Genomic DNA, 24,806 nt, shown 5'->3' on the forward strand with positions numbered 1-24,806 from the left:
TATTTCTGCGCCCTTGTAAATAGCAGTCTGAGTTCCTTGAAGGGGGGGGATGTTAGAGTTGATGGCTGATCAAGTCTCCTCAGCCAGTTCCCTTCAAGTGGTCCCGGGGTTCCCCTCCCGCCGGGCCAGGTCAGGGGGCAAGTTCAGGATCCCTCAACACTTGGTAGGCAGCACCTAGGCCCTGTCAATCCCAGTATCATAGGTCCCTGACTAGGCCCCACTGCCTAAAACTCCTGCGGAGGTTCTTCCCCAGGTCTGTGCTCCCTCAATCTAACAGGAAAGTTTCCCTCCCTTTCCTTATATAGTGCCAGTTGGCAGTGGCAGTTGGTGCCACCTCACCTGTTCCAGAAGGTTCTAGGAGGTTCCACCATTATGGCTATGGCCAGGCTGGCAGGCTAGTATGGATACATTGTTTGAGGGTTCTAGCCAGCTCCCGACTACTAGAATGCGCCCACAAAGACCGCGTTGCAGTAGCAGGGGTCAGTGGCGGCCAGGTTAGGGGAAGTGGGCACCTGCACCTTAACATTACTTTAACATTACGCAGGGCATCTCCACTACACAAGGCCTATTCACTTTTGTTACAATGGAGGACATCCTAAACTAAGGAAGTAAAAAACGAAAAATTCTGGGGAAAAGGCCAAGTCCTACAGCATCTGTTCGCATTTTCAGTTCGAGGCATGTGAGCTGTAGATCACATGCTATGCATAGACTAAAAAGCAGTTATCTCCCAAAGCAGTGGCTAACCTGTAGCTGTTGCAGTGGTCTGAAATAGTGGATGTAAAACTGCTTGGCCCACACTAGCTTACTGTCTTGCTAACACATCTACACAATAGCGTTTTGTGAATGTGTGAGGTGTAGACCATGTTGCAGCTTTGCTCCGTCCATCATCCCCTTTTGTATCGCTTTGTTCGCTCTAAGTGTGGCAGGGTATGCTCAGACGTGAGTCCCTTGCTCACTTGGCCACTGGATTCAAGATAGCCTGGCTGATGAGGATTATGAATCCAAAACCGGTCCCAGGATGCTTGTTTCCGGTCCATGGAAGACATGGCTTGGCAGTTCGGGCTGGACTGTTCCCATAAGGCACAGGGTCAGACTGATTTGCATATGGCCATGTCTGAAATGGGGTGGCTGAGTGGGCTAAAGAATGGTGATGGATTAAACCCAGATCAGTTGACTGGGGGTGAGTGTTTGATTTGCTCAAACGCTCCGTCCATCATCCCCTTTTGTATTTCTTTGTTCGCCCTAAATGTGGCAGGGTATGCTCAGACGTGAGTCCCTTGCTCACTTGGCCACTGGATTCAAGATAGCCTGGCTGATGAGGATTATGAATCCGAAACCGGTCCCAGGATGCTTGTTTCCGGTCCATGGAAGACATGGCTTGGCAGTTCGGGCTGGACTGTTCCCATAAGGCACAGGGTCAGACTGATTTGCATACGGCCATGTCTGAAATGGGGTGGCTGAGTGGGAGGAGCGTTTGCACGCGCAAGGGGCTAAACTCACCGGCCAAAACTCTGCTACTCTGCTACATCGCGCTGCAACATCACTGGGGCCCCGACGCTGTGCGCTCTTCCCCGCCACCGTGCTCGCAGCATCGCACGGCCTGAGCGGGGGAAGACTACAGCTCCCAGAGGGCTCAGGGGCCGGAACCGCCCACTTCCTGTTGGAGCGCGCCCGGAGGCGCTTAAAGGACAGCAACTACCTCCGCGTCGCGGGGCAGAGGGCGGGCAGAGGGCGGGCAGAGGGCGGGCAGAGGGCGGGCAGAGGCAGGGCCAGTCACTCTGTCCAGGGCAATGGGGAAACGCAAACTTGTAATAAAGGGCGGAGAAAGTAAGAAAGCCAAAGTCCCACGAAAATCGGAGACAATTATTTCCTTCCTTACCTCTGCGGTGGGGGCTTTGAATAACGAAATTGCTAATGCGGAGAAAGAACTGGGACTTGTCCAGACCGGTGCGGCAACTAGGGACCTCCCGGTTGAATCTGATTCACAGTCACAGCCAGAACCGGCTCGTCCAATCCCACTTGAACCTAACATAATTGTGGCGGCCCCTCTATCCACTTGCATGGTTAACCAGTTACCTCCCCAAACCAACAGTAAGGCGGTATCACAGGAGACACAGCAACTTTCCACGATAAAAAACACAAAACTCCGTGGAAATAAACCCCGTAAACAGCCTACACCCAAAGTAGACACCACAGCTACCCAGGGATTCCACGCTAACTTGGCAGACGTGGTAGAAGAACTGTTTGAATCCCGGCTGGAACCACTACTGGTAAATATTGCAAAGGACATAGTGGACACTTTGAAATCATGTGTAGAAAATATCCTGCATAAATGTGAACGTATTGACAACTGCCTTAAAGATCTGAAGTCCCACACTCAGGGGAAGCGGGCTCATGAAAAACCTGAATCGATTGATAGCCAGGAGGTGATCATGGGCTCACCAATGCAGGCTAATAGACAAGGCCATACAACATGCACAAATCCACCCAAAGGGAACATAACATCTCAAGGGGAGGCACATAAGATCCTAGTCTCGGGGGCTGTGCCTGACAGGGCAGCCAAACCACTAGTTAAGGAGCAAAGAAATAGTGGGTTGTACGCCAGACAGAACAACATAGTGGATCTCCCCCCAGATGCAGCATCCCTAGTTATTTTAACTGGGATCCCACGCCTTAATATCAACCAGAGGGAATCAGAACAGGATCTACTGAACAGAACCAGAAGATGGTGCACACAGTTTAGTAGTGGGAGTTCCGATGTGGGAAAAAATATTATAGCTGCAAGAAGGGTGGACTGGGTAGGGCGAAGGGAGAAATGTATCACCGGTGACTGTGTGATTGTTAACTTTAACAGTCCCAATATGGCTAATACACTACTCTGGGATGGATCTGAGCTAGATGGTGCAGGTATCAGACCCCTGCCATTAGGCTATTTCTATCCACCTCCACCCCATCCACAGGCCAAACCACGATCCTGGCATATCCAGTTACCATCAGGACACATAGGAAGGGCAGGGGAAGTGAGACACTATTCCTATCAAGCACAACAGGCTCGTCTGAGGGCGGGGGATAAGCTTGCCGCCACCGTACGCAATGTCCCTGATCATTTAGCTGAAATCCAGGTGGAACCTGTTGTGCCAAGTAATAGGTTCTCACCACTTGCAAACCCCTCTAGCCTGGATCTAGTGGATTGACAACTACCCACTCACCCGACTGGACAGGAGAATTCCATTATAGTTAATCAATGCCATAAACCAATGGTACTTAGCTGGAACATAGCGGGGCTAAGGAGGAAAGTCGGGGATGACAGATGGGTTCATTTTGTAACTCACCACGACATTATGTGTTTTCAGGAGACGTGGGATACCGACGGAAATTTTTATTTAAATGGTTATCGTAGCTTCTCAGTTAAAACGACCGCTGGGTGGGGAGGGAGACCCAAAGGTGGCCTGTATACAATCACCTCGATCAATTTGGCAGGTTCCATGAAGAAAATAGAATCATCAGCGGATAGCATTTTGTGTGTAGAATGGGTTAGGCCCAACCTCCCTATAATTTTAATTGTAAATTTTTATAACGCACCGGATAAGGTATCTTGTAACACACACTTAAGGTCCTTATCCTCTTTTCTTTCCCACTACAAGTCACACCAAACAGCTTTATTCGAAATCTTGCTCATGGGAGATTTTAACATACACCCCTGTGGATGGGATTGTTTTTCTAAACAACAACTGGCACCCCCGGGCGCTATCAGTTCCCATTTTGAACACACACCGCAGGGGATGGACCTGGAAGAATTACTTGCCGACCTAAACCTGTTTGAACTAGCTGGGCCCGAGGGGGAGAATAGGGCACCGACGTTCATAGGTAGAGATGCAAACACTGTTATTGACTAAATCATTATCTCAGCGGGACTGGTTGATGCGATATCCGCCCTTGAAGTCAAGGTTTCTGCCTTTAGTGACCATAATCCCCAGATTCGGACTTTAAACCTTGGGAGTAACAACGCAACCCAGGTTGAGCGTCTGGGTGGCTGCTGCGATCCCATTGGTCCTAAGGACCGGGGAAGAAGACTAAATTGGTCCAAGGTGGTCCCGGACACATTTATCCAGTATCTAAAAGCAAATGTCCATGCAGATCTGTTAACATGCACAGATAGCTCGGCAGCCGACACTGATATTAAATCTTTCACTAATATCTGTACGCAAGTTAGCCATGATCTAACACTCAGGAAGAAGCGAGCTGAAACCACCCGCCCAAGGTGGTTTGATAGGGAATGCTCAAAGGCACATAAGGGGCTTATGGAGGCCCTCAAACAGCAGCCGAGAATTCGGGAGCGGGTGATTCAGTGCAGGAAGCTCTATAGATTAACCATTAATAACCGAAAAATGTCTATAAAAAACGAGGCTTGGGACAATCTCGTATCAATTAACATCCCGAGAGATAGTTCCAGGGCTGTGATCAACCACTCCTATTTTTCTGAGGAGGAAAACTATCATGGATTGTGTGATCCCTGAGGAAGATTGGGTTGCCCACTTCAGCAAAATATACAACAGTGAAGAGTCACTAGCACCAGATAGTATTCACAGGCTCATGGTCCCTGCTGTCCCCCTGCAGTTTAGTGAGCACGAGGTTATCAAGGCCATCTTGGAGATGACGAAATGTAAGGCCCCGGGCACAGATGGTGTCCCTGCAGATCTTTATAGGTCACCCCTGGACATGTGGGCTAGAATACTCACCAACCTCTTTAATTCCTCCTGCACAGCTGGGTTTCCCAAATCATGGTCTTCTTCGACCATCATTCCCATTTACAAGAAAGGTTCCCGAACAGATCCGGCCTGTTATAGGCCGATATCATTGATTGACTGCCATCAAAATTCTAGGCAGAGTCATATTACAGAGACTGGGGGATTTTATAAAGGAGAAGGGGGTCCTTTCAGACCTGCAGTATGGGTTTAGGGCCAGGAGAGGAACCATGGACCAGTGCCTAAACCTCCTTATGCTTTTGTATCGCTTTGTTTGCCCTAAGTGTGGCAGGGTATGCTCAGACGTGAGTCCCTTGCTCACTTGGCCACTGGATTCAAGATAGCCTGGCTGATGAGGATTATGAATCCGAAACCGGTCCCAGGATGCTTGTTTCCGGTCCATGGAAGACATGGCTTGGCAGTTCGGGCTGGACTGTTCCGATAAGGCACAGGGTCAGACTGATTTGCATATGGCCATGTCTGAAATGGGGTGGCTGAATGGGCTAAAGAATGGTGATGGATTAAACCCAGATCAGTTGACTGGGGGTGAGTGTTTGATTTGCTCAAACGCTCCGCCCATCATCCCCTTTTGTGTCGCTTTGTTCGCCCTAAGTGTGGCAGGGTATGCTCAGACGCGAGTCCCTTGCTCACTTGGCCACTGGATTCAAGATAGCCTGGCTGATGAGGATTATGAATCCGAAACCGGTCCCAAGATGCTTGTTTCCGGTCCATGGAAGACATGGCTTGGCAGTTCGGGCTGGACTGTTCCCATAAGTCACAGGGTCAGACTGATTTGCATATGGCCATGTCTGAAATGGGGTGGCTGAGTGGGCTAAAGAATTGTGATGGATTAAACCCAGATCAGTTGACTGGGGGTGAGTGTTTGATTTGCTCAAACGCTCCGTTCATTATCCCCTTTTGTATCACAGCTTTGTAGATATCATCCTCTGAATGTGTTGCAGGTTGAGTTGTTCTGAATCTTCAGTGGTAGACTGAGTTTGAGCAGATTGAGTCTTCGAATGTAGACAGCCTTCTGTGCCTATATTTTTGGTATTTGCGACTGTGCCAGTGGCGAACTCCGTGTGGATGTCAGTTTCACAACTTGAGCGTAGGACCTGGTCAGCCCCGAAGGGGGCCATGCCTTTTACAGAGCCTTCGTGGCTGGAGATCGAAGAGTGTCGTCAGTGCCAAAGGCTTCATTCGGTCCGGGCCCTGGCCTGAAGTCAGTGGCGGCCCTGCAGGCTATTTGAGACTCTGGGCTAGACACCAGACCCTCAACAGGAGGTGGGGGGAAACTCTGGGTTAAAGATAGTGCTCCTTCATACCTAGATTGGATTAAGGCAATTAAGTATACACTTAACTTAGATAAGGTGGTATGGAAGAGAAGGAAGCATTTTTGGATTCCCTGTATCGAATGGCTGGATAGGATGTAAACGTTCTTGTCCAATGATTATGCCTTTTTGCAGAATGAGTTACCCCAAGATCAGTTCGAGGGCCTGGGAAGATAGATGAACTGAATTGAATTCATCCTCTTCGGTACCTTCTGGTATCCTGTGGGTATCTGCAGAAAGTGCATCCATCAAGATCTTCAGAGTTTAAGGAGGGGCCTCTCCGATGCGTAGTGGGTGGCATGGATCTGTTACTCTGAGAATATCCTTTTGGCGTAGGAGGACCAAAAAAAAAAAAAGGTGGGGGGGCTCTGCCTGTCCAAATGGGCACTGTGCAGACGCTGGGTTGTGCGTGCATACATACCATACTCATCAACTCTTCTACAACTGGAGTTTCAGGATCTTGCTTCTGCTCTCCCTTGGATTCAGAGAGCCTACTTTCCATCTGCTACATTCTTCCATAAGCAAATAAACCCTCAATGACTAGACAGCCCCCCCTCCAACCCACATGACATCAAAGCCTGGTTGAAACGTCGTTTAGTCCCCATTAGAAATCTTGATGGGAAGACGGGGTTTTGCAATTTCTGGGTTTATGGACTTCATGTTGGTAAGCACCACATGGGTCCATGAGAGGGCTGTTCAGACTGACAGCCATAAACAAACTGGTACATGTGTGCAAGGACAAATGGAACACATTGTTGCATTCTGGCAGGACACCTCTGTCCACTAACTAGGTGGTAGTAACCAGTCAGCAGAAAATCCAAAAATTAAAAAGAAGATCTCCCTCGCACCACTATAAGAACATTGCCATTGGGCTCAAGTTTCTAGAAAATATAGCAACTAGCACCCAAAAGCTACACAAGGGTTTTGGGTCATACTGCAACCAAGCAAAGTGATAACAGTGGTTGGTTTTTTGTATATTTTAACTTAATGACTGGTTTATAGAAACCCATATCTTTTACAAGTCACAGACCACACTGATCATGGCGTTTCAAACCTTTTATTACCTCCGAGATCAAGTGACACTGATCAACTTTGATAGTAAAGGGGCAATTTAGTTATCAATTTGTAATGCAATGGTACTTGTGGCCCTGGGATGCCAATGGCATACAGTACCCACCATGGAGGCTTCAAAATGACCAATGACTGAGAACAAGCCACACATGCTATGCTGACGGTTATAAATGCAGGGTAATCTAAAAGGTGCTTTACGTTAACCTCAATCATAAGTTCAAGATGACCAAACTGCATTCAAACTGTACAACTTATTGGCTTGATTCACAAATCCACTTCTGTATTGATATTCATGAAGATAATAAGATACCAAACATTTAAAAAAGTTCAGAGCAAATCTGAGATTTACCATGCTTGAAATTCTTTAAGTAGCCTTCAAATTAAAATCTGTTACTCACTTGATCTTTTCTTCCACTGATCGTTAAGTTGCTTATAGCCCATGCAGCTTCTTTCTGCGTGCCAAAATCCCCCTGAAACACAAATAAGGATGTAAGTAACAATTATTTTTATTTGGCGAAGAGGAGCTAGAGAATGTAAGGAATTCAGTACAAAGTCTCCAGTTTTGTAAATGTGATGTAAGCAAAACATTACTTTAACAATCGATTTTAGATTGCAGCTCTGTAGATTCACATGCAGAGCACACTCCTGCCACCTAGTGCGCGGTGAAGACATTGCAAGTTGTTTTTGTTTTAAGTGTAAGTTTCAGTGTGACTTGTGATCCTGGGTGAGAGTTACTAGGTGCAGTAATAGTATGCACCAAGACACAGAGTTCACCTTAGATTGACAATGGAAAGTGCCTACATACCCAAAGGGATCGTCTTCTACTTGGTAAGACAGAACATTACTGTTCGAAAATGGGGTTCTGTTGCAGTAACCCCCACTTTTAGCCTGGTTTTTGATACAACTTTATAGAGCACTGGTCCCGCTGTCTAGGTTCCAGTGCCACTGGTCTTTCCCTAAAAAACATGTCCACAATTGGTACTTCTGCCCCCCCCCCCTGTAAATCCCTAGTGATACCCAAGGTGCCTAAGAGATGAAGAGGGTCCCCTGGAACACCCTCACGAGGACCATGCAACTACCCCTGCAGCTGGCATGCCCGTGTGAGGTAACAAAATTACCAAGTAGACATGGCACATTGTGCCGTGCCATACCAGCTAGCACTGCGTAAGTTGTGTAAGTCCCCCCTCTAACAGACCTCACCAACTCTAAGGCAGGGTGCACTATATCCCAGGTGTGAAAATATCTGCATGAGCAGATCTGCCCCAACTGTATTCTATTCCCTAGAATTGAAAGTGCCAGGAAAGTCTGAGAAGCAGCTCCTTGTAACATGTTCACACTGATGCCAGTATGAGATTAATTAAAACATGTAAACCGATGGCACCTCAGAGGTGCCAATGACAACCAATAAACCCTGGTGTGGGCACAGACTGGCTTTAAGCAGCCTACCATACACATTTCTAGACCCCTGGGTGGAGAGCCTCTGCTCCCTTGAGGACCAGAAACCATGCACATCCTGGGCTGAGGGGTCAAATCTCCTCCCCTGAGATGGGCCAATGCTCGAAAGGTAGGCTTCAAAGGCCTGCTGCCTTTTTCTAATGCGACCACCAGCCTTTACTGCTAGCAGCAGATGGCAACCCCTGGTTTACACTCCCATTTTGTGAGGGAAAATCAGCAAGAAAACCCAGAAGAAAAGGTGGGGAAGGCGAGGTGAAGCACAACAGAGTCCCTGCCAACTTGAAGATGGGGATACCACTCCATTCAAGGCTAGGTCTATGCCCCCTCCCACAGGAGGGTGGCATACTGAAGGGTGTAGTTACTCCAAGGTGCTTCATTAATCCTACCTGCTAAACCCATAAAACACCTCCTTAATGTAGTATTTGGGTGGCTCACTCAAGATTGGACCAGTAGATCTGCGATGACCTAAGAAGAAACCCTGCAATCCTTCAATAAAGACTCAAATCTCCTGAGAAGAGCGGACCTGTTCAGAAGAAATCGACTTTAAAGACTCCGGATCCGCACCTCCTACCCACTCTGCACCAGACGCCCACGACCAAAGTATGAGTGGCTCACATATGCAGTGAAGTCTACCTGGCGATCCTGAAGTAGTGTCCAGCAGTAGCTAATCTCTCCTGCCCTCCACAATGGCGCCTGCAGTGTGAAGCACAAGTTACTACTTGTGTAACGATATATCTGTAAGAGACATTAGTTCGTGATAGATTCCTTACCTTAGAATATCCCCAGGCGTCAGACTGGATCCGGAAATTTTTGCGTAGCAATACCCCTGCGCATCGGTAGGCGTCGTCCGCGGCTCCGCATCAGTCGTCGTTAGCGCCGGAATGACGGAGTACTTAGACGCCGCCCATGCGCGCTGACGTCAGTTCTGATACACAGCTTTTCCGCGCCAGATACGCAGAGCCATGATAGAACCAACACTGGTGCCAAGAAACTAGGGCCCTGAAAGGGGATGACCTTAACCCTAGATATCGGTTCGCAGAACGGGGAGGATGGGTGGGTCGGTAAGGAATCTATCACTAACTAATGTCTCTTACAGATATATCGTTACACAAGTAATAACTTGTGCATCTGAAAGAGACACGTTAGTGATAGATTCCTTACCTTAGAATAGATACCCCAGCAATACCAACCCCGGTGGTGGGTCTGCGAACCAATAATCACACCAGAAAGTCCTGGAGGACGGAACGGCCAAAGAAGCCATCCCTCCGGACTTGACTGTCCAGGCAGTAGTGTCGTGCGAACGTGTGCAACGAGGCCCACGTAGCTGCCTGGCAAATGTCCTGCAAGGGTAACCCCCGGCCCAGGGCAGTAGTAGTTGCCGTGGCCCGAGTGGAATGAGCCCTCAATACAACAGGGGGCTCCTTCTTAGCCATAGAGTAACATGCCTGGATACACAAGATGATCCACCGGGAAATGGTCCGCTTGTGTACCGCCTTCACCTGCTTAGCACCCACGTAACCAACAAAGAGTTGGTCATCCACCCGGAACTGGCGTGTGCGATCCAAGTAGAAAGAAAGCGCACGTTTTGGGTCCAGACAGTGGAGCCGCTCTTCCTCTTTAGAGGGATGCGGTGGCGGAAAGAAGGTGGGCAAGGTGATAGACTGCCCGATATGGAAGGCCGTGACAACCTTGGGCAGGAAAGATGGCTTTGTATGTAACACAACCTTGTCCGGATGGACAGAAATGAAAGGAGGAGTACAAGAAAGAGCCTGGAGCTCACTCACTCTCCTGGCAGAGGTGATGGCAACCAGAAAGGCAGTTTTCAAGGTAAGAAGACAAAGAGGACAGTTGTGAAGCGGCTCAAAGGGAGCGCACATCAGAAACGTAAGAACAAGGTTCAAGTCCCACTGAGGCATCACAAACGGAACAGGAGGGAAAGTGTGTGTGATGCCCTTCAGGAATCGACTTACAATAGGGGACTTGAACAAAGAAGGTTGATCAGGAAGCCTTAGAAAGGCTGAAAGGGCAGAAAGGTAGCCCTTGATAGTGCCCAGAGCAGAGCCCTGCTGGGCAAGAGAAAGAAGGAAGAGAAGAACCTCAGAAAGAGGGGCAGCAAGAGGATCCACAGCCTTTGCTGTGCACCATGCCACAAATCTGTTCCACCTGCAGGCGTACACCGACTTCGTGGAGGGACGCCTGGCTGCCAGAATGACATTACAGACTTCGGGAGGCAAGTGAAATGGCCTCAACTGTCGCCGATCTATCTCCAAGCTTGTACTGGACAGGTTCGGGTGGAGGACCGTCCCCTGCTGCTGCGACAGAAGGTCCTCCCGAAGAGGCAGACGAATCGGGGGATAGACTGACATGCTGAGTAGCTTGGGATACCAGTACCTTCGCGCCCAGTCCGGAGCCACAAGGATAACCTGGGCCCGGTCACGCCTGATCTTCAGCACTCTGGGCAGAAGTGGTATAGGCGGAAAGGCGTACACTAGACCGCAACTCCACTCGCGACGAAAAGCGTCTCTGAGCGAGCGCCGCCTTGGAAATTCCAACGCGCAGAACTGATGACATTGCGCGTTCTCTTCGGTGGCGAATAGATCTAACCAAGGCTCTCCCCACTGCTGAAAGAGGCCTTGTGCCACGTCAGAGCTCAGACGCCATTCGTGATCCATCATGCACCGACGGCTGAGTTCGTCCGCCCTGGCATTCAGAGAACCTGCCAGGTGTTGAACCACCAGGGTCACGCCCTGACGTTCCAGCCACTGCCAGAGGCGCAGAGCCTCCTGGCATAGGGTCCACGACCCCACCCGTTTGTTGCAGTACCACATGGCGGTGGTGTTGTCCGTGAACCTTAGGGATGAGGGTTGGCAGAGGTAGGCAGAAATCTTTGATTTTTCCCCACCTGCTTTCCCGTCAAAGTGGAGTTGTAAACCTGAGGATGCCACCTGATGCTAGCAGCAGAGGCGGTGCCCACGATATGCAGGGGCTCTACCCAGGAGTCCAGAAACCTGTCTGGTGGTGGCTAGCTGCCTACAGCTGGTCAGACCACACCATGGTTGGCAGTGATTTAGGGGGCACCTCTGAGGTGCCCTCTGAGTAGATCGCACAATGAATCCCACACTGGCATTAGTGTGGGTTCATTGAAAGGAGTAGTTTAGTACCAAACACTCCTGTGTTCAGTGAAGCCATCATGCTGCTGTGGAACTCTAGTAGTCTAGTTCCCAGTCAATGGACTATGGCTTCAGCAGCACTTACAATATTAGGAAATGGTGCCCAAAATTGTAGGGGCATATTTGCGCATGCAGATATGCCCTCACCTGTAATATAGTGCACCCTGACTTAGGGCTCTGAGGCTTGCCAGTGAGGTGAGTTACCTATGCTACCAGGCAGGGTGCCTTGTTGAGTGTAGTTTCCTCTCTTTCAGGGGCATGCAGGTTGCAAGGGCAGTCGCATGGTCCCAGTAAGAAGGGGGAGGGGTTCAAAGGGACCAGGCCGTTGGTATCCAGGGTACCATTTACTAGGGACTTATAGGGGGCAGAAGTACCAATTGAGAGTTTGCTTTAGGAAGGAGCCCTGGTTGGCAGGGACCCTGTGCACTATGTTTGAAACCACATTAAAACTAGTCAAAAAGTGGGGGCTAACCATGCAAAAGAGGCTCTTTATTACAAATGTTATGTTAGAATCCTAGATCTTCAAAACCATTCTCTCTCATGGCTTGGACACCAGGATGTGCACCCATATTGCTGTAGGTGCCTTGGCTGCTAAATGAAATGCCATTGAAATGTTCCAAGAAGCCAAAGTCTGGTGCCAAAGTAAAAGGTTTCTCAATGGCAGTCTCTACCAATTGCCCCACCCCCCTCCAAGGACACAACAGCATTTCTGCATGTGGCCAGTGCTGGATCAAAAATACCCATTTGAAGGATTTGAAAAAGCTGTGATACTCTATTGTGTGCATTTGTTTGCAAGACCTTATGCTTTCCTTCCAGTCAATGCAAAAATACGAAGGTCCACTCTTGGTGCCAACATGTCACATGATCTTGGCTCCTTTCACACGGTGAAAAACAGCTAAACGGTGAGCACCTGGTGAGCGAGAAATACTAATAGGGCAGGCTTCTAGCTTTTTCATGAAGGCATTGAAATACTGAAATTCATTATTGATTTCACGACCCCTCTGGGACATGTCGCGCTGGCTTTTTTTTTTTTTGGCCCTGTAGAAGTGCCGTCTCCATCCCCTGTTTTTCTCCAAAGCAGCTCATGGTGTAATGGTTAAGCCTGAGCCCTATCTAGGCCAAGCCCCCACTAATGTGTTTTCAATGTCCACAAGGCTGTTAAGGGCTGAAAGCTTTGCTCTATAACAATGCCCAACTTTAACACTCCTACTGAAAAGTTACCAATTAGAGCCAATCGGTCCAGCTTTGGCTGCCATACATTTTGGCAGCGCAATGTAACGTGCAAAATTGGAGAGCGACTTCAAAATGGTTTTTAACAAAATAAATGTGTGTACAATGCACACACCAAGAGGCTCAATCACAGTTTGAAAAGAGCTGTTAGTTCCCTAGTTTTGCCTAACACTAGGATTAAATTGGGGAAACTAAACATTACACCACTTGCCTGCTTACCTTATCTAACAGGTGTATGATCATTGGTACCAGGTTGGCATCAATCACAGCTTGAACCTGTTGCTGATTGCCTGCTGTTATATTGGAGAGGAACCATACAGCCTCCTGCAAAATAAAGTAGATTGGTCGAATCAGAATATTTACGCCAAATAGAAAAAAAATCTGCACATAATCATTAGCAATACTTTTCTCCACACAATAGGCTAGGGTCCTACCAAAAAAAACTAAACTGGGCTGAGAACATTTAACAGTTTTCACATGGAAAATCCTTGCCTTAAATTCAATGGCATGAATAGAAACACAACAATAAATTGCATGATTTGGAGACTCCAGTAAAAAAGGTGTAATCTAGGAGCAAGTTTATGTATAATTAGGCTTTTGTAACGAGGGGTGTGGCCTAGCCTCACCGACTCTGGAAAGTGGTGAAAGCCCATACAACCTAAAGGTTCCTGAAAACACCCAGTTGAATAATTCAAGACTGCTCTTTGCTACTCACACAAACTGCAACTAATGGCACAGCTTTACCAATAATATCCAGAATTCAGTGATTAAGCGTAAATGAACATGCTTGAAAATACAAGTCTCTCCTCTACTATAATTTGGTACTTTGAGCGCCATACAATAGTCTTTAAAAGCTTACAAAATTTTATAATTAAAAAATCTATAATTCTGCATCATATGCACGCCGATAGTCAAACATCACAATAATCACCCGCAGAATGCAGGAAACCCTTCACCCTCTAAAATCCTATCACCGAAAAGAATTCCCAAAATGTACAATGTTCATAATACTAAAAAAAAAAAAAAAAAAAATTCTCAAAACTACAGTGTAGCACCCATGTTACCTTTGCTGTGTAGTGGTCTATGGAATGGGGAAAGTACAGCCTGAAAAGGCTTACAATTTGAGACTTAATGCAACCTTTCGCTTTTAAGGGTCCAGGGGCTTCCACTGTCCATGATGTCTTGTACAGGCAGTTGCTACAGGTACGTTTTGTTTTTTTAACAGGAGGGGTAAGTGCTTTTTTTGATCTCTGACAAAAGTGTTCAGTCAGAATGCTTTCCTTATTAGTAAAGTGCCCTACCTTTGGAAGGAAAAAGGGTCAACCAAACCAAGTGTCTGCAATCTTCACATTCTGTCACAGAATGTGACATTTGCCAAAATGTGTCACAAAGGACTCTAAGAACAGGTCATTAAATCTATGTGCCAAATGAGAACAACTGAAGGAAAAAGGAGATAAATGATGGAAAGTCTGCCAGGGAATGCTCGACTTTCACTGAAACAGTCCATGGATAAAAGGCACAAATCATGGTCAACCTTCCTGTTAACATTGTTGCCCATCACTATCGGCAAAGGCCTCCATCATCTATCGAGAACTGCCTTGATGGCGACACACTGCTGCCACAGAGAGTAAGACAGTGCTGTCAAAGCGCTCCAGGTGCAGGAAGGTATCTTCCTAAACAGAGGTTCTCTGTCCGTTCACAGTCAATCTTCTGTCGGCGGGGCTCAAGCAGTACAGATACCGGCCAACATTTCCCAAATTGTCTCTACATCAACCTGTACACCAGAAGCAGAGCTTACAGAAAGAAAAGGTCAAGCCTACTGCAGTTTGCTGAGTGAACAGCAAAAACTTGGGATGTACCAAGGTGTGACCAGTAGAAGAACACATACAAAGTCCTCCCCAGCTGTTAATTTCACCTCTGCCATTGATGGTATCAAGGCAGAAATCAATTCATGTGATTAGGAAGCTGCCTTCGACACCCAAGTCTTCAGGTGGCCCTTCCCATCCCAAGACAGCTCAGATGAGGGGCGGTCAGAGTCTACATGCACACCAAGGAAGCGTAAAAGTATCAGACCACTTCATTTTCACTCCTTGGACTCTAGGTCTTCAAGAGCACCCACGACTCTGGCAGGTCCATCAGGGATTTATCCAGTAGATCACACCACCACTTTTAAGATATTTTGGTTAGAGGTGCAATAAAATGAACTAGACATGCATTTAAATTATCACGCAGACATTCAAGCCTCAACCATCTCCAAAAACCCTTCAGCAACTTGTACCAGAAGTGTCGGAAGCTGGCTCCGTATATGGTATTACCACTATGTGGTTATACTGTGCACAAAGTCCAGGAGTTCCCCAAAAGTATGCAGGGCTCAATGTAAAACCCAAAGTGCTCTATTAGTAGTAGATAGTTATTTAAGCTAAAAGAAATAAGGCTGTGGTATCACGTAAACGTTTACTTGCACTAACAAATAAAAGCAATCAAATAAAACGTAAAGATAAGTCAATAAAATGTTAGCCAAACCTTATTGATTTTCTCCTTTGGGTGTGTCAAAAGGGCAGGAAAGTGCAAAAGGGCGTCACAGTTCAGAACAACTTGGGTCTGTTCATCTGTGCCAGTCACAATATTCCCCACAGCTCTAAGGGCAGCGGTCTTTAAATATAAAAAAAAAGTTTGTGTTACACAATTAGAAAACAGAAACAGAATATACTTATTCTACATTTCAGTTGAATCATATATACCTCATGTAGTTAAAACAGAGCAACCAAGCTTTTCTAATGGCACTTAGACTACTAAAATTGGCTAGACATTCTGTCACCTGACTGATTACTTTAAATGCTGGAGAAGCTTTTGATCATGTCAATTTGTATTCAAGACTTTGGCATAGTTTGGATTTGTATTCCAATTGTTCATTATAAAAATGTGACATTATCCTCCTAACGAGATCTTATTCATTTTTTTATATTTTATACACTTGTTTGTCTCTATCTGGGGTGCTCAGCACGGTAATTCTCTTTACCCCCTATGTTTCCACTTCGTTTAGAAAACTTCGTTATATGTAGAAATAATCAGTCAATAAAAGGTTCTAAAACTGGTCTTTAGGAGGCTTTACACCTAAGCAGAACAAGCATTTGCAATGCAATAGGTCTCGCATTTGCGAGAGTTTAAGCTATTGGCATTGTAAATGACAATACCTTTTATTTATGTTTTAAAAACCAACACGTAAATAAAAAGCATTGCCATTTACAATGCCAATATCTTAAACTCTCACAACTGCAAGACCTATTGCATTGCAAATGCTTGTTATTCGCAGGCATCATCAGTTAGTTGCATCTCAACTGGGTAGAAAGTGACAGGACGAACCACCAATTGGCAACTCAGCATTTCATTTGAGAAAGTTACACAAAGTGTGTTGCAGTACGTATGCCTGCTGGTTAGACAGGCAATACGGCAACATCGATCACAGCATAAAATATAGTAAAACAGGTCATCAGGATTACCTCAAGCGAGAAATGTACACAGTTTAGGTACGTTTATACCGCCTGACAATCTCGATCGACTGATCAGATGTAGCACATACCAGAGTGTCAGTGAGGGTCGCATGTAATAAACAGGACTGTATCTGCCTTCATTAAGAGAAATCTACCCTGCATTGCCAAATAACGTCACTGGGAACAAGTCTTTCCAACAAGACAGACAGCCTCCACCACTCACATCTTTTACTTACATCAGTTCCAAAGTACGGGTAAGCCATTCCTTCAGCGCCTTGAAGTTCTCAATGTTCATTCTCATGTGCCCCGGGGGCCCCTCAACTTCTTCCTCCTCCGAGGGGACGGGCGAAGCCCACTGCAGCTCCCCCGTCGCTCCCCTGGTGTCAGGCAATGGTCCTACGGCTTTACAATGTCCCCCCCCGGAGTTTCTCCCTCCACCACCAGGGCCAAGGCGCGACGGCCAGGTAAGTGCCAGGCTCCCGGAGGAGGGGGCGGTGGGGTTCAGGGTGGCGCTAGGTGGGGGATCCGCACGTGCGGTTTCTTGTGCGCACACAGGGTACCCGAAGACTACGGTCAGGGGCAGAGCTGCTCCACAACAGAGAACAGCAGATTTCTCGCAAGACAGTCCGGTAGTAGCGCAGTCCACAGTGCTCAGTATACAGCGCTGTTAACAACACAGGGAAAAGGTGTGCGAGGCGCATGCTCAACACGTCGGGGGACACAAAGATAGACATAGAAAAAAGACGAACACGACAGTTGCCACAGAGTACGGTTCAAACTGGATGCCATCTTGAATGATTGTATTTTACTGCTTTCCAAAATGTCACTTCTGAATAGAAAAAGTATAAACCCCTTCGACGGTTAGTAATAAAACAAAGCAGGAGGCAGATAAAACAAATCCCCGCCGGGCCGCCGCGCTGCCTGCGACGACCCGGAAGCGGTTGGGAAGCCGGCCAATCACAGCCCCAACCGGAAGTCCCGCCCCATCGCGGCGAGAGGGAGAGAGAGCTGCCCGAGGAGCCACGAAGGCTCCGCATTGAGTCCCGGTCCCGAGAGGTAAAGAGCGGGCGGGCGCATGGGGAAGGCGGGGCTCTCATGTGGTGAGAGACCCCCGGAAAGCGCTACCCCCGCCCGAGATGCAGATCCGCCGCCGAGCACCGCCAGAACAGGTGAGTGTGTTGAGTGAGAGGAGGGGTGAGTGGGGGTGGGGTGTACGCGTGTGTGTGTCTCTGTTTGTGCGTGCGTCTGTCTGTCTGTGTGCGCGTGTGTATGTTTAAGGGGGGGTGCGTGTGTGTATATGCAGTGTGTGTATGGCTTTCTTTGTGCGCATGCGTGAGTGACGACGTGCGCGCTCACGAGGTCGAATCTCGGCCTGCAAATGCGCGTGGCACTTTGCTGTCCTCATTCTCCGAAAAGTAACTACTATAGTTGTCTCGCATAGACAGCAAAAAGCTTCGCTTTTTGCTTACGTCTAGCGAGACCTAAAAAGGAACTTATCACGGTAAGTGGATTTATTTATTTTAAAATCAAGAAAGTATAATCGTTTTTTTAAAGTTTCTAGTTATAAAGAACAAGTTACTTACCTAAGGTAACGCTTTTTCTGGTGGATGCAGTATCTGCCTGTGGATTCCTCACCTTGTGAATATCCCCCTGCGTCAGCAACATTCAGAAATTATTTTTGTAGCTTCGCGCCGACGTCACAGAAGCACGGTATCACGCGCGGCCCCGCTGACCGCCACAGACTCCATAATAGGCCCACGTCAGCGTGATAACATCAGTTCCACCCTTTATCCGTGCCCTCGAGGCACAAGGACGGATCAACAACAGTAGATATACATACAATGTACACAGTACCAAATAATCAAAATAAATCAGTGTAGTCCATGCAGGAAAGTAATAACATCAACACATTTCCTTTGACAATAAAATATTTATATTACAGTAAATCAGGTATAGAAGAGTGGACAACGGGGAGGCGGGTGGGCCAGTGAGGAATCCACAGGCAGATACTGTATCCACCAGAAAAAGCGTTACCGAAAGTAAGTAACTTGTTCTTCTGATGGATACATCTGCCAGTGGATTCCTCACCTTGTGAATAGAGTCCCACAGCAGTCTCCACTCCCGGAGCAGGGTGTCCACTCTCCTATACCAGAAAAACCTGGAGGACAGAACGCGCAAAATGGCCCTCCCTCCTCACTTCGGAATCTACGCAGTAATGCTTCGTGAAAGTGTGGAGTGAGGTCCAAGTCGCCGCTCTACAAATGTCCTCTACAGGTACACCCCTAGAAAAAGCAGATGTAGCGGACGTTCTTGAAGAATGAGCTCTTAAACCTTCAGGAGGTTCCTTACCTGCCAGAGTAGCAAATCTTGATACACAAGACAATCCATCTTGACAGCGTGCGCTTGTGCACCGCCTTGCCTTTTCTGGCTCAAACAAAGAGCTGGTCATCCACTCTGAAGTCTCTGGTTCTGTCCAGGTAGAAGCTCACCGCCCTCTTCGAGTCCAAGCGGTGAAGTCCCTCCTCCTCCTTGGAAGGGTGAGGGGGAGGATAGAAGGTAGGAAGGATAACGGACTGCCCTAAATGGAAGGGAGTAACCACCTTAGGCAGAAAAGCAGCCCTGGTCCTATGTACCATTCGTTCAGCATGAATGGTCAAGAATGGGGTCTTTGAACTAAGAGCTTGAAGCTCACTTACCCTCCTTGCCGAGGTAATTGTTCTCTTTTAAAACTGTCTTCCTGGTTGCAGTCTCAAGGGACACTTGTGCAAAGGTTCAAAAGGTGAACCCATCAAGAAAGTAAGTACAAGGTTCAAGTCCCATTGAGGCACAATAAAGGGAGTAGGAGGAAATTTATTTGTAAGTCCTTGTAGAAACCTCAAAACGCCAGGAGATTTAAATAAAGACGGCTGATCCGGCAAACAGAAAAATTCCGACAATGCCGATAGATAACCTTAGACTGTAGCTACAGCAAACCCTTGCTGAGCCAAAGAAAGCGCAAACTGAAGAATGTCAGATCAACGAGCCCTCAAAGGATCGGTGGACTTCTCTCCACACCAAGAAACAAATTTAGACCACCTATGAGAATAGATAGACTTGGTGGAGTCACGCCTGGCCGATAAGAGGACATCCACCACATCATGTGGGAGAGAGAAAGAATTCAGGTTGCCCCGTTCAATCTCCAGGCATGAAGGTGTAAGATCTGGAGGTGGGGGTGTAAAACCTGCCCCTCCATCTGAGAGAGGAGGTCTGCCCTGAGAGGGAGACGGAGCGGCGGGCACGAGGAGAGGTGGAGAAGATCTGTGTACCACACCCTTCTTGGCCAATCCGGGGCGATCAATATGACTTGAGCCCGGTCTTGGCGAATCTTCCTCAGAACCCGAGGAATCAAGGGTATGGGAGGAAACGCGTAAAGGAGTCTTGAGTCCCAACTCAACTGAAACGCATCCCCCAACGCTCCCTGCATTGGATACTGGAGACTGCAGAATGAAGGGCAGTGAGCGATCGTGATTGGCGAACAGGTCCACCTGAGGAGTTCCCCACGTCCGAAAGACGTGACAATCTACCTCTGGATGAAGCCTCCACTCGTGGTCGGCTGAGAACTGCTGACTGAGACGGTCTGCACGTACGTTCAGAACTCCGGCCAGATGATTTGCCATCCGACAAATCTGATGGTCCTGAACCCAGGACCAGAGACGCAGAGCCTCTCTGCAGAGACACTGCGACCCCACTCCTCCCTGCTTGTTGACATACCACATCGCGGTAGTGTTGTCCGTCAGGACTTGAACCGACTGACCTCGAAGGGAAGGGAGGAAGCCCTTGAGCGCCAGACGTATCGCCCGCAACTCTAGAAGGTTGATGTGAAGCAACCTTTCCTCTGGAGACAAAAGACCCTTGATGTCCAGATCCCCCAGATCAGCACCCCACCCTAGAGTGGATGCATCAGTTATCACCGTGGCCACCGATGGAGGTAGGTGGAAGGGCTTTCCGAGACAGATTGCCCACCACGCTCCATCAAGACAGATCCGCTGCAGTTTCTCTGGAGACCCTGACCGACTCCCTGAGATCTGTTGTGTTGATACCACTGCCTGCGGAGGCACCACTGGAGTGCCCTCATGTGCCAGCGTGCATGGTTGACCAGCAGAATGCAGGAGGCCATCCGACCGAGCAGACGAAGGACCTTCAGGACTGGAACGACCGCTCCATTGTAAAATAAAGGAATCATTTCCTGTATGTCGAGAATCCTTTGAGGAGGAGGGAATGCACGACATACAGTTGTGTCCAGTACAGCACCTATGAACAGGTTGCGCTGGGAGGGCACCAGGTGAGATTTGGGTACATTTATCGAAAAACCCAACCTGTACAACAACAAAGTTGTGACTTGCAGATGATGGAGCACTTTCTCTGGAGATTCTGCTTCGATCAGCCAATCGTCCAGATAAGGGAATACTGGAATCCCTGACCTGAGCTGTGCAGCCATCACCTTGGTGAAGACTTGAGGCGCAGTAGTAAGACCAAACTGAAGGACCGCAAACTGGTAGTGTTGCAAACCCACCGTGAAACAGAGATACTTCCTGTGCGACTTCAGGCTAGGGATGTGAAAATATGCATCCTGCAAGTCGATCGACATCATCCAGTCTTCTTCCAGCAGCGCTTTAAGAACCTGCGCAAGGGTGAGCATCTTGAACTTCTCCTGCTTCAGAAAAAAGGTTCAAGATCCTGAGATCCAGGATTGGACGAAGTCTGCCATCCTTCTTGGGGATCAGGAAATACTGTGAGTAGCATCCCTGACCCCTTTCGGAGGGAATTCCCGATAGGGAAGTGCATACCCATTCTCCACGAGATTGAGAACCCAAAGGTCCGATGTGACCGATTCCGCAGAGAATTCAGAAGATTTCAACCAGGCTGCTCTTCTTGTAGCAATTGAAGTCCCCATAACTCTCGCCACAGAGTCAGCGGTGTCTAGTCCACTTTGTATGACTTGATGTGCAGCAGCTTGAGTGTCAGCCAGCACCTCATTAAAAATGTTCCTGTCCTCCTCTGGAATCTTAGGGGCCAACTGTCTAACAGAGTCCATCAAGGCATGTATGTACCTCCCCAAGAGACATGTGGCATTCATTGACTTAAGAGCAATAGTAGCCGATGAAAACACTTTCTTCGCAGTTTGGTCATGCTTTTTCGACTTTGTTCCCGGGCACCTGAGGGGAAAGCCCCCACAGATTTAGTTGAACAGGCTGCCTGTATTACCATGCTCTCCGGTAAAGGGTGCGATGATAAAAAGTCTGGGTCACCAGGCGTCACCCTGTATCTCCTTGCAACAGCAGGAGCAGTGAGGTCTATTCCATACTTCCAAAATAGGTTCTGTCAAAGCATCATTGAAAGGAAGTATAGGTTCCACAACAGAAGTCAGGGAATGGAGGATTTCTGTTAACAAGTTAGACTTGAACTCAGCAGTAGGCAGACTTCAAATTCAAAAGTTCTGCTGCCTTTTTGATGACCACATGGTATGGTGCAACGTCCTTTGAAGGGGCATCCGAGACAGAGGATAGCTCCCAGTCTGGAGATAGTTCCAATCCGCTAGCCTCCCTCAGATCATCAAAATAATCCTCCTCCTGCAGCTCACCTTCTTCGATCTCAGCCTCTCTGTACCTCTGTTCTTCGAGAAGATGCTGAGCATCACGCCTCGACCTCTCCTTCAAGAGCTGAGTCTGAAGATCCACAATCGACTCAGATGGAGCCAGAGCCGGCATCGAGATCGGATCTGGAAGCACAGGACGAAGCTCTTGAGGTCGGGCCAGCGCCGATTGTATCGGCGAAGACCTCGGTGGCGCCAAGAAATGCCAAGGCGGAGTCGGAGTCGGCGCCGGCATAAATGGCATAAACTGAGCTGGAACATAAGACTGGGGGACTCCCAGGTTGCATGCCAAAGGACCCATGGGACCTGCCGGTGCTCCAGAGGGGTACATCGCTCTCGAATAGACACCATACATCGCGTTTAAAAACTGTAGGGTCTTGACCTGGGCCTGGAAAAGGAGGGTAAGGACCCACAGGTTGCCCTCGAGGAGGCACTGGATCCGTCTCCTCTTCTTTGGGTTGGTGAGCCGGAGTCGTCGAACCCTCAGGCAAGGGAGCCTCTTTTTCCTCTCGAACAGGAGATCGGGACAGCGCCAGAGAGGAATTAGACACCGGAGCCGGTGAATGCTCCAGTGACTCCACAGGCGAAACTTCACCTACCGGATCCACAACTGGAGAAGGAGATGTCTCCTTACCACATATCCTACTTGGCGACTTCGGTCTCAAATCTGAATCCTTCCCAGAGTGATGTCGAGATCCGTGCTGTCTCTTCTTGTGCTTCTTTTTTGCTGATCTAGAAGCATGCCCCGACGAGGACTTCGAAGGAGACACCGTGCGAGACCATGACCTCGTCCTCGAAGACGACTTCTCTTTTTTACCTTTCAATTTGGCAACCAGAAGCTTCGCCTCTCTTTCACGAAGGGCCTTTCGGTTCATCTTCTTGCAGGAAGAGCACCCTTGAACATAATGGTCCGAACTCCGGCACCAAATGCAATCCTCATGCGGGTCTGTGACCGACATCTTCCCACATTCTCCGCACGGCTTGAAACCGGTCTTCTTCGTAGACATCGACAGGAGACAAAGAAGCAAGAAGACACTAATAGAAACAAACAGTAACAAAGTTACTAAAAAGCTAAAGAGAATCCCTCGAAAACAGTTCGCGTCGACGATGCGGAAAAAGGGAACTGATGTCATCACGCCGACGTGGGCCTATTATGGAGTCGGTGACGTCAGCAGAGCCGCGCGCGATGCCGTGCTTCTGGGACGTCGAACACGTCGGCGCGAAGCTACAAAAAGAATTTCCGAATGTTGCCGACGCGGGGATATTCACAAGGTGTGGAATCCACTGGCAGATGTATCCATCAGAAATACATATTGGCAAAAATAAATTCTTTTAAGTAAAAGATTGAATAAAACTGAAATCCGTTGGAAGCCTAATGGCATTCAATATCTTGGTATGTATTTTTCAAACAAAATGCAAGAAATAAAATGAATGTTAACAGCATAAATTGAAAGGAAATTGTTACTCACTCCATTAGCATCTGTTCGTAGCCTCTAGTGCTGTAGATTCACATGGTTTGCATAAACCTGCCATCTAGTGTCCAGCTCAGACATTTAAAAGTGGCATTTCTTCTAGGAGTTTTGAGACAAAGATGCACTGGGACTCATCCCTAAGTTGGCAATGCGCATGGGCACAGACTAGATACAAGATTGTTATGCACAGCAGAGTATGGAATGGTCAGTAAATAAAGTATGGTGTACATCTGCATTGCAAAAAGGAAGTTATTTAGTAAAGGAAGAGTTATCAGAGCAACAATTCTGAGGAGTGCATGTACAGCACTACAGGCTACAAACAGTTGGTTACAGTCTAACATTTTTTGTTTGTAGCATGTATTGTAGATACATAAGCTCTACTTGGACTGTAAAGCAGTACCCCTCTATTAAGTGGTAGCTACAGTGTGCATGATGAAGATATCTGAAATAACTTCATGCATAAATAAGCTTTTGGTCTTTTTTTTGTTATGAACCATTGACCTCTGGAAGGAATTCCTCGAGGTGTCTGGGTCCTCTAGGGGTTTCCCCATGAGCGGTCTCATCCTTGACGTCGCACTCTGAGAAACCCTCTCCTCTATTAATGTACTGTTTCTCTTACCTTTCTAGTTCTGAAAACTAGATCATTGGCCATTGAGCAAGTAAAACCTTGCTTTTAAATAATTTTTTGTTTGAAAATGGAACAGGCGTGAGACTGTAAGTACCCTATAGCTTTTCAATGTTATGATCACAAAGTTTTGGCGTTTTTTTTTTTAGGATCTCCCTTGGCACCCCTCCAAAACCCAACGACAGGAAATAGGAATCTAAAATGGTCATTCAAGGGGCATTACGGGATTTACTGTCATCATACTCTTGCTGGTCAGCCTAGAACGACTCCCACAAGACTGTAATTTAAGACTTCGAGAGCAACCACTAGATGACTGAATTATGCACAGCATGTGGATCTTTAAGACACTTCACTCTGCATAAAGAGGAACAGGGTAATCAGTAATTCCAGGTAATATGGCCATGGTAATTCCTCATTTTGCCTAGGAGTTTATTGCAGTGAAATTTCCAAATAAGACAAAACCAATCCATAGTGTTCCACTGATAACAATTCTGAAGGGGTATACAACTGACCTAGCTAGCTTAGCTTTAATGAGGCCATGCATCGAAACAAACTCCAGACTATTTTATACAGTCATGGGCTTC

At 47.7% G+C, this 24,806-nt stretch overlaps 1 protein-coding gene across 1 annotated transcript in view; it reads right to left on the reverse strand.

The window, feature by feature from the left end:
* KPNA4 (karyopherin subunit alpha 4) overlaps positions 1-24,806 on the reverse strand; it is a 121,858-nt gene that overhangs the window by 54,341 nt on the left and 42,711 nt on the right. The window contains exons 12-14 of the mRNA XM_078667012.1: positions 15,526-15,654; positions 13,222-13,326; positions 7,546-7,617 (exon numbers count right to left, since the gene is read on the reverse strand). Of these exons, the coding sequence (XP_078523138.1) occupies positions 7,546-7,617; positions 13,222-13,326; positions 15,526-15,654 (306 nt within the window). The remainder of the gene's footprint in view (positions 1-7,545; positions 7,618-13,221; positions 13,327-15,525; positions 15,655-24,806) is intronic.

The sequence above is a fragment of the Lissotriton helveticus genome, chromosome 11 (assembly GCF_964261635.1).
Source record: "Lissotriton helveticus chromosome 11, aLisHel1.1, whole genome shotgun sequence".
In the NCBI taxonomy this organism is placed as follows: domain Eukaryota; kingdom Metazoa; phylum Chordata; class Amphibia; order Caudata; family Salamandridae; genus Lissotriton; species Lissotriton helveticus.